The sequence below is a fragment of the Myotis myotis genome, unplaced genomic scaffold (assembly GCF_014108235.1).
Source record: "Myotis myotis isolate mMyoMyo1 unplaced genomic scaffold, mMyoMyo1.p scaffold_m19_p_17, whole genome shotgun sequence".
Classification (NCBI taxonomy): Eukaryota; Metazoa; Chordata; class Mammalia; order Chiroptera; family Vespertilionidae; genus Myotis; species Myotis myotis.
In genome coordinates this window covers 38,148,748-38,158,639 of record NW_023416321.1, presented here as the reverse complement: position 1 = coordinate 38,158,639, position 9,892 = coordinate 38,148,748, and the positions used below count along the sequence as shown (strand labels likewise).

Below are 9,892 nucleotides of genomic sequence, written 5' to 3'. Positions count from 1 at the left end.
AGTCGGCCCCGCACAGCCTCTCGGCCAGGATTCCGACCTGCTCGGGGCTGAGATTGGGGTGCCAGGGTCTATGCTGCTGGTGCCGCTGGGGTGGTGATTGCTTAACAGTTAAATTCCATGTATCAGCACAGGCCCTTCTGGTATCAGAGGATGGGGGCCCGGGAAGAGGGGCTCAGCACACTGGGAAAGTCTCAGGACGGCTTGCCTCCCCCAGTAATCTGTCTTGGTCCTTCCCTGGCCCATGGGTTCTGTTGACTGCATCTGCGCTTACCCAGAGAGCTCACATCGCATCGTCTTCCTCCGCTACCACCCCTCTGGCCTGATCTGGGGGTGCCCAGAGTTGGGCTCGCTAAGGTGAGAGCCACCCTCCCAAGGGACCAGGATCGTATCTGGGTAACAGTAATGACTGAGTCCTTACATCCTACTGGCGACGGGTCCAGGCAACCAAAGCTACAAAACCTACAAGAACTTAATAGGAACTATGAGAGTGCAATAGGAACTCTGAGAGTGCATTCCGAGCTCCCTGCCATACAAAACAAAGTATCTAGTCACAAGTCAAGCTCAGTGAGGGAGAAAGGTCTGTCTATATCCTGAAAGTTAAGAGAAACCCGGAGAACCATGGGAGGTATGAGACTTTAAAGTGCGCGGAGAAGGGGTGAGGCCCAAGCCCTGGGAAACGCCAATGCTTCCAGGATGAGTGAAGAGTCCCACCTGCAGACAAGAGGGAAGGAACATGGAGGGAGGGCCTGGAGGGAGCCAGGAGAGCATGGTGTCCCGGAGGCCAAAGTAGAAGAATGTTTCCAGGCTCTGGGGTCAGGGGGTTAAATGCTGCAGAGCATCAGCTAGGAAAGGAAAAGCATCCTCTGGATTTGGCAATTAGGCAATTGCCAGGGGCACCTTGCCAAAAGCAATCTTTTAAAAAATACTCATTTACTCTTTATTTAATTTTCAACTACAGTCTACCGTCAACATCATTTTGTATCAGCACAGCGGTCAGACAATCATTTACTTTACAAAGGGGTCCCCCTGACAGCTCCCCAGTCTGAACACGCCCGATCTCATCTGATTTCGGAAGCGAAGCAAGGTCGGGCCGGGTGAGTGCTTGGATGGGAGGCCACAGGCAATTGCAGTAGCGTATTGGAGGAAGAAGACGAGCCCTTGGGCTCGGGGCCAGGAGATTTCCGTTCCACCCGGCTGCTCTCTGGAAGAGAACAGATGTGGGCGCTCGAGTGCGGATGACAGCTGCTGTCTGTCATGGGCATGGGGAACAGAAAGCCAGTTTGCAGCAAGAGAAAAAGTAGAAGCTGAGGCTCCAAGAGGAAGAAGAAAGAACTCCCTACAGGTCTCCCTTCCTCGACTCCAGGTGGTTTCTGAGGCCCCTGGGTTCTGCGGGAGCTCAGCATCCTCATGCAGTATCCCCGTTCCGCTCACTGACTCCCAGGGGGGTTTCTGTGGCTGCCACTCAAGAGAGTTGTAACTCATAGGCCATGTCACTTGACTGGCTAACTAAGAGAGGAGTGGGAGTGGGGGTTACCCTTGAGAGGGATCTTGATGGAGAAACAGACGTTTGCTGGGTAGCAAGGGGGACACTCCAGGGAGTGGCATGGCATACACCAAGGCAAGGGGTCTCAAAGAGCCAAATACTTTTCCAGGGGAATTGGGTGTGGGTCCCTGTAAAGCAGTGGTTCTCAACCTTCTGGCCCTTTAAATATAGTTCCTCATGTTGTGACCCAACCATAAAATTATTTTCGTTGCTACTTCATAACTGTAATGTTGCTACTGTTATGAATCGTCATGTAAATATCTGATATGCAGGATGGTCTTAGGCGACCCCTGTGAAAGGGTTGTTCGACTGCCAAAGGGGTCGCGACCCACAGGTTGAGAACCGCTTCTATAAAGGATGTTACAATTTCAAATCAAAACTAAGGAGGACTTGTTATATAGCCTTGTAAGGCATGTACTAGTGTACCACTGGCAATCCCAACAATTATGACAACCGTTAACATGTGGAGTGCTTATAATGAGTTATTTATGCAAACTGTTAATGTCCCCATTTTACAGGTGAGGAAATTGAGGATGGGAGGGGTCACACGCCTAGGATTCAGACCAACTTACCAGAGATCACATGGCTAATGAGGTGCTGATGCTTAATTGGATCTCAGATCCTGAAACCAGGATCTGTTGCCTCAAAGTATTTTTTACCTGAAAATTCATCCATGGGTTTTGGCCTTTTTAAAAATATAAGAATTGGGAAGAATCACAGCTACTCTCTTGAAGCGGGCAGGCTTTGCTTGTTCTGCAGCTGACTTGTGTTCTCTGTAGGGAAATTAGTATAGACCCCAGCGCCTCCAGCAATGCTCCCTGCACAGAGAACCCATTTGCTTCTCCAGCCAGTCAGCAAAGGTATTCTCACATTATTACACATCAGGCCTGTGGCACTGGAGGGCGCGCACGCGTGTGCATGTGCGTGTGCGTGTGCGTGTGTGTGTGTGCGCGCGGGAGAGAGAGAGATTCCCTTGTTCATTCATATGACAAATACTTGCTGGGCTCCAATTTAGTGCCAGGCGCGGAGATTAGAGGTGAATTAGACAGAGCTCCATGTCCCCTTCGAGCTCAGTGCAGAGGCAGGCGGTTCACAGAACAACAAAGTCATTTCAGATAGCGACAGGGCCCTGATAGAATAGGGTGACCTGAGACGAGTGACAGGACAGGCGGCCGCTTTAGAGCGGGTGCTGGGAGGCCTTTCTGATGAGCTGACAGCTGAGATAAAGGTGGACAAGAAGGCCGCGAGCATGTGAATATCTGGAAAAAACACCCTCACTTGCCCGTTTGCATGAACAGAGAAAAGGCCCGGTGGCCGGAGAAAGGGGAAGGTGGTACAAATTGAGCTCGGTCAGGGGCGGCAGGGGTCAAGTCACGTAAGACCTTGTAGACCACGGTCATGGGTCATGCTCAAACCAGTTTCTGTAGAAAGGCATGTAGGTGGGCAGGGGCGACATAGGGGGGTTTTCAGGAAGCCTGGGGAGAGCTGGTCCCAGAGCCCATTCATGGAAATACCCTAGTGGGTGAGAGGCGTGGCCCCAGGCTTTCCCTTTAGCCAAACAGAGGCTGTGGGGGCGGGGCCAGCCAGGGGCCAGCGACCTCTCCAGCCCACTTGCTCCTGGTATTTCTCCGAGGTTGTCTTATTCTTCAGTCAAGAGTAAGTCATGTATTGCACAGGTGATTGACAGGGTTAGGCTGTGACTTCGGCTTCCTCTGGGGACAGATTGGAGAGAAGGGGATTGGATAAAATCTCTAGGAATGGCTTTGGCTGACAGCACGAAGGCTTTGGGTTAGCCATGCTTTGGGCCCCAGTTTTGCTAGTAACTAGTCCAGGAGTGGTACAGGAGTCGCCTCCCCTTCCTGGGCCTTTATCTGTGAAGACGGGACCCTGGGGAGGTGGTGAGAAGGGCGGTGAGGTGATTTGTAAGGGTTCTTCCTGCTGAAAAGGCCTTATATTACCAGCTGTGATCTGAAAGAACAAGATAGAGTTGACTAAATTAACTCAGCTTTATTAATATCATAGATGTGCTCTTACTGACAGCTTAAAGAGAAAACATATTTGTCTATGACAGTAAGATGGCTCAAAACAAACAGAACATATTACTTTGAAATAATTGTTCCCTGTAAACAAGGAAATACAGGAAAAATGGATGCTGAAGGGACTTACCTTCCACTTGAGCATTTAGATGTTCTATGTGGGTGTGTATGTGTCTAGATTTTTTTAATCTGCAATTTTGTAAATGTAGAGGAATAGGGATTAATTTTCTAAGCACCACCCAGGGAAACCATGCAAATGTCTTACCATCTGTGATTTAGCCAATGAAGTAATGAAATTCTGTGGCTCCAAATTGCAAATAAGAATTTCTGTAGGCCCTGGCTGGGTGGCTCAGTTGGTTTGAGTGTTGTCCTCATACAAGAAAAGTTTGGGGGTTCGATTCCCAGTCAGAGCACATACCTAGGTTGTGGGTTAGATTCCCCGTTGGGGCATGTACAGGAGGCAACCTATGATGTTTCTCTCTCTCTCTCTCTCTTCTCTCCCCCCCCCCCCCCCCTCCTCCTCTGCCTTCTTTCTCAAATCAATAAACATATCCTCGGCTTAGGATGAAAGAAGAAGAATTTCCGTGGCCCCTCTGTGGAATAGCTGACTGGGTAATGTGTATAAGGGGGTGAATACACACCCGTGGGTAATGGTTTATACCTTAGTTTGATCACAGCCCTGCTTTCCTTTTACACTTGGAAATTCAGTCGCCAGGGCTTCATCAGTTTTATCAACAGCGGAGAGGAGGCACCAGGGAGGCAGACTGCATTTCCAGTTGTGGACGTGCTGCAGTTCTCCCGAGAACTGGGTGCTCTTTGCGGACCCTCAGCGGGCATGGGGAGGCCGGCCCCACCCTCCTGCTCTGTGCTGGGGAAGGACAGGCAAGGATAAAAAGCTGTCACAGGTCACAAGTCTGGGCTGTCTCCGTCTGCCACTGGGCCTCTGAATGTGGTCATTTAAACAATGGACACATTTGAAAATCTGTGGGTTTGGAAGCTCGCGTGCCCTGTGTTGTCCCACGAGCACTCAGTGGGTCTCGATATTGTTTCAGTTCCTCTGGGAACTGGAATGCCTGTGTAGTCAGGGCAATTGCTGAGGTTCCCTGAGACCCTTTTCAAGAAATCCAGGATGTCAAAACTATTTTAACACCAAGACATGCTGTGCCTTTCCCCCTCGCATTCTCTCTGGAGCTTTCCGGAGGCTGCGTGGTCTGTGTGACATTGCAGCAGACGGCAGAAGCAGCCGCGAGAACCCAGCTGTCTACCATTAAGCCAGACGTGAGAGAGAGTTGCAAAACTGTGAAACAAATCGAGATTCTTCTGCAAACGTGTTAACATAAATAACATTTTAATGAACATGTTTCCCATAAAAGATCCTCTACCCTTAGATTCTGTGCTTGCAGATGAAAGGAAATGAGCCAGAACTGGTCCACACTATGAATAAATCCTTGCACCAGTCAACCAGTCCATCTCCCAGGGGGTCTGGATTCCGGCTGAAACTCCCTCTCACATCAAGCTACCTCCTCTCTGGGCCCCATGGAACCAGGTGGCTCCCAAAGGGCCCCCTGGTTTCAGCCATGATGCTTTCGAGCATCTTCTCCCATCAGACCTGGGAGCTCCCCTCAGTGGGACCTGTTTCCCTCGCTACTGTCCAGTGGAACAGGAACCATATCCACCCAGAAGCACGGCAGGGACATCAGATGAGACAGTGAATGTGACGTGTTGTGTAAGCTGAAATTCACCCACACTGGGTCTACATAAACTTGAACAAAGGCCTAAGTCGCTGAGCATAAATATGGGCACAGCATACAAAAGAGGAGACAAAATCTGAAATGAGACACTCATCAAAAGTATTCTGAGATTTTATTAATTTATATCTATTGAAAAAAAACCCTATATGCAACTCTCTGCACACAAATCTCAAAAGACCAGAAGCCGTACATCCCAATGGTATGGGCTTAGGAATTTATGACTCCCTATTTAAAACACACTAGATTGTTTACTGATTCTAAAAAATAACATACGGTTATTGTAGAAAATTTGAGAACTAAGGGGAAGCACAAAGAAGAAAGTTAAAACCACCCATAATTCTACCACCCAGATAATAACTGTTAACGTTTTTTGTTGTATTTCTTCTATGCTTTCCAAAAAGCCTCAAACCCTTATGTGTTTTATATGATTGATATCACACTAAATATACAGTTTTGGGTTTTGCCTTTTTTCACTTAACATCACTTTGGGAACATTTCCCCAGGACATTACAAGTTCTTTGTAAATATGAGAGTAATGGCCACCTCCAGGTCTGCCCCACACCTGAGGACTGGGCACCATGCTATCTGGATGGGAGAATGGAGGTGGCACAAGAAAAGGAGGTGCCAGCCTGGCCGGCGTGGGTCAGTGGCTGAGCGTCAACCTATGAACCCGGAGGTCACTATTCGATTCTAAGTCAGGGCACATGCCTGGGTTGTGGCCTCGATCCCTAGTGCAGGTCGTGCAGGAGGCAGCCAATCAGTGATTCTCATCACTCATGTTTCTATCTTTCTCCCTTTCCCTTCCTCTCTGAAATCAATAAAAAATATTTTAAGAAAGACAAGAAAAGGAGGTGCTGGCACTACTGATCTCCAACATTGATAAACTGGGGGCTGGATTCCTTCTGTAGGAGGGAGTTCCCGCTCTCAGCGGGCCCCTTCTAAGAGTGGGGAGTTTCCTGCTCCACTGGAGGGCATGCTGATGGATTTCCATTCATCGGAGATCAGACCTGACCAAGGTCAGTGTCAGGAGGCTCTGACACGAAGGCCAGCAGGACAGAAAGCATTTCTGAACTGATTCTGTCAGTGAGCAGAAAACACGCTTCTATTTGCTCCCTGCTCGTTACACTTTTTCGGGCGCACAGGTAAGCAGCAGTCAGGGTAAGAAGCTGCTTCGAGCTTTTAGCTCCTTGGCTGAGCAAGGGTGTCAAAAATCAAAATCAAATGACAAAATAAGAAATCACCCCGGGATAGTTGGTAAATATAGCACTTTAAAGTCACCTGGGGCCTTCATATTACCAGGGGTCCCCATCTTTGCTGGGGTGTTCATGTGGGTGTGGAACTGGCAAAAACGAGAAAGAGAAGAAAAAGGGGTAGGGGGGAGGAGATGCCCCAAGTGTCCCTCTGTGAGAACCGGGTTTTCAACTTCCAAGTGCTCCCAGCTTTCTTCCTCTGGAGAGAGCTATTACATCATGGGGTAGGCGATGACAAAATAGTTAAGCTCTGAATCGATCAGCTTTCTGTACTTCCGGTAAATTTCCCGCAGCGTCCTGTCCTCTTCATTTGTCTCATATCTGTTTGTATAAATTCTCACCTGTGCCAACAGAGAAACACAGCCGTGCACACACCGTGACTGCATCACGCAGGCACTGAAAACAGCCTGAATGATGTACACGCACCATTGTTGGAAGAATCAGGAAGAACCCAAACCAGGGTCCCTTGGGTGAAATGGTTAGTGGAAATTGACTCAGGTGGTAGGACTGCCCCCACTCCTGCCTCGTCTCTGACATTTCTCCCGGGAGCAGCAGCAGCTGGACCCCTGCCCTGTGGGGCCTGGATGCCCGTTCCACCCCGGGGGGCTCTTACCTTGAGTGTGCGCAGGGCACACTGCCCTTCTTCCTGACTCTTCAGGATCCGCTCCACGAACTTCACATCAAGGAAAGCCCAGATTTTGAAGTAAAACAACTTTCTGCAGGATAAGATGAGGAGGTGCAGCTCCTTGTCGAGCGACTCGTGGTTGTTGTTGAACTCAAAAGTTAATTTCTGGAAAAGCACCGAAGGGGAAGATGTACATGGACAGAGGTGCTGGGACGGGCTGGGTCATTCCTAACATTCCCATGACCTGACCTCTGGCCTGATAGCCGTGCTGGTTCGGGGGCTTTCGATAAGATGCCCTGGACATGAAGGTGGCATCATGGAGGAAGAGATCTGGAGATGAAGGCGGCCCTTTCCAAATTTGAAAAACTTGGAGTTTGGAGGCCATGTATTTGGAATCCAGAGACCAAGGTCCTGGCGGACGGGCCAGGTGACTGTGGACAGGCCACCAAACCTCAAGTTCTTTTGTGGCACTAAGGATGATAATGCTGGCTGCCTGCCCACTTGAGGGCTTTGTGAGTCTCAGATGAGCTATGAACACTCGGTAGTCCCTCACTGTCAGTAGTGGTATTTATAACAATGTCAGTCATCATAACCTACTGTGAGTGAGGGCCTTAGGAGGGACAACATGATCCTGATTTTATAGATGGGGAGCTGCCAGATTACAGAACCGCCCACCCCTCTGAGCCCTTCAGTGACTTAGGTCAAATCTGGCTTTCTGTTTGGTTTGAAGTCACACTGTTTCCTGCCTCCTCGGACCCTGCGGGAAGAGAGGAAGGGGCTGTAGACCTGCTACTCACCTGTAGATGCACCTTCTTATAAACATTTGTTTTAACCCTCACCCAAGGATATGTGTGTTTTTTTAATTGATATCTTTTTTTTTTTCAAGAGAGAGAAACATTGGTTGGCTGCCTGCCATATATGCCCTGACTGGGGACTGAACCTGCAACCTGTGATGTGCCCTGACAGGGAATCGAACTCCCAACCTTTTGGTGTATGGGATGAAGCCCCCACCAACCGAGCCACCTGAATGCACCTTTTTGATCAGGCCTCACATCTCTGAGCCGGGGACACAGGGGTTTTCCTTGGCTGACATTCAACCAGAACGTTCCTGTGTTCCATGTGCAGGAAGTGAGCAGCCCCTTCTGTTGTCTGCTGTGATTTTATGGGGCCAGGAGGCTTAGCTTTGTCGCATTTCCCAGAACCTCAATTTAAGAGTGAGGGGGTGTGTGTGCCAGCCCAGCCAAGAGCAGGCAGCAGTAGCCTTTCCTCTGGGGAGGCCAGTAACCTGGGTGCAGTCACCCCTCGAAGCCTCCCCACCCTCGGGTGATACCTACCTGCAGAGTGTGCCGGAAGGTGGGCAGCAGATCCAGGAGAGTGGGCCGCATGGACCAGTCCGGGTCACTGAAATAGCAGCTTCTCAGACTGACGCTCCTGATGGGGATCTCCTGCAAGAGGATCCGGGCCAAGCGCTCGTACTTCATGACCCGCTCAAAGAAGAAGTTCACCTTCAGGTTGACAGCCTGCCTGGCCAGCTTGGCCCAGGACATGCCCCAGATGACCTGGCCGTGGGGGTCGTGGATGTGGCATTTGATGTTTATGGTCCAGAGGGTGCTGGCATTGTTCTCACACAAGTTCTCGAGCAGCTCGTCGGAGATGCAGTTGTAGTTCAGGGTCAGGGACGCCAGGTTTTGGAACGTGGCCATGGTCTTGTGGAACTGGGGGCTGCTGTAGACAGCGAGGTGATGGCTGAAGAAGTCCTCGATGTTGAGCTCTGTCGCCATACTCTCATTCCGCAAGTAGCTCAGGGAGTTGAGGACGTGGCAGCCTTGCTCCACAGTCAGCCTGGCCCCTTTCAGGTTGAGGTAATCCAGGTGTTTGCCCATTTTCTTTAAGAAGAAGCTCAGGCTTTTGATGAACGAACTCCTGATGCTGTGTCTCCAGACCAGGCGGTCCAGCTCCAGGTGCTGGATGGAAAGAGACCTCAGGCGGTTGTTACTCTTGCCCAGACTCGAAAGAAGGCCTCGCATGGTGACCTGGAACTTCTTGGTCAAGACAGCGTTGTAAGGATTCAGGAATTTGATCTCCAGGTGCTCCAGATAACGACCAAATTTCTTAACATACCAGAGAGCTGACTCGAATTCAGAGGCGTGTACCCTGGAAGGTCTCCCACTGAACGTGATGGTCCTGTGTCGCCAGAGGTCAGCCGAATACATCATCTGGTTCCATTTCTTGCAGACAAGGGCCGCCCTGGACCTGTCCCTGTCTCCCAGCCACCAGAAAACACGACGCAGGCACACATCGGGCAGGGTGGCCCAGCAGCTCTGGTCTTCGGGCTGGATCTGTTGGCTTTCTTCGTCCATCAAGGAACTGGGATGTCCAGTGCAGCTGTGTAGTAGGCAAGGCTTCCAAAAATGAGCAAAGGAAAGTAATCACTCGTTTTCTGTGGGGAGTAAAAGGGACGAGCCATTACCTGTTACCTGCCAAATAGAAATTAAACCCAATTGAATGAACTTGCACCATGGCCCCCTGTGGAGTAGGCACTGTGCTGGTGCAGGTGGTGCAAAGATAAAGTCACCATACAGTCCACACCACAGGAGCCACAGCCCATTAGGGGTCTATCAGGGACACAGGCAAGCACGCAATTACAGCAGCATGGGAGAAGTGAGAAGGTTCAGATGTATTCACAG

General features: G+C 50.1%; 1 protein-coding gene across 1 annotated transcript; it reads right to left on the bottom strand.

Moving 5' to 3' along the window:
* Positions 1-6,792: 6,792 nt before the first annotated feature.
* FBXO39 (F-box protein 39) lies at positions 6,793-9,565 on the bottom strand. The gene is made up of 3 exons (XM_036339217.1): positions 8,540-9,565; positions 7,194-7,370; positions 6,793-6,921 (listed from the first exon to the last, which is right to left on the bottom strand). The coding sequence occupies exons 1-3, from the start codon at positions 9,563-9,565 to the stop codon at positions 6,793-6,795; spliced, it is 1,332 nt and encodes a 443-aa protein (XP_036195110.1).
* Positions 9,566-9,892: the final 327 nt, after the last annotated feature.

Excerpts from the sequence above, each read along its gene's own strand:
- FBXO39 (XM_036339217.1), bottom strand. The coding sequence starts at position 9,565 with ATGGACGAAGAAAGCCAACAGATCCAGCCCGAAGACCAGAGCTGCTGG. Across the intron at positions 7,371-8,539 it reads CCTTCCGGCACACTCTGCAG|AAATTAACTTTTGAGTTCAA; the intron begins GTAGGTATCACC and ends GTGCTTTTCCAG. Across the intron at positions 6,922-7,193 it reads GTGCCCTGCGCACACTCAAG|GTGAGAATTTATACAAACAG; the intron begins GTAAGAGCCCCC and ends CTGTTGGCACAG.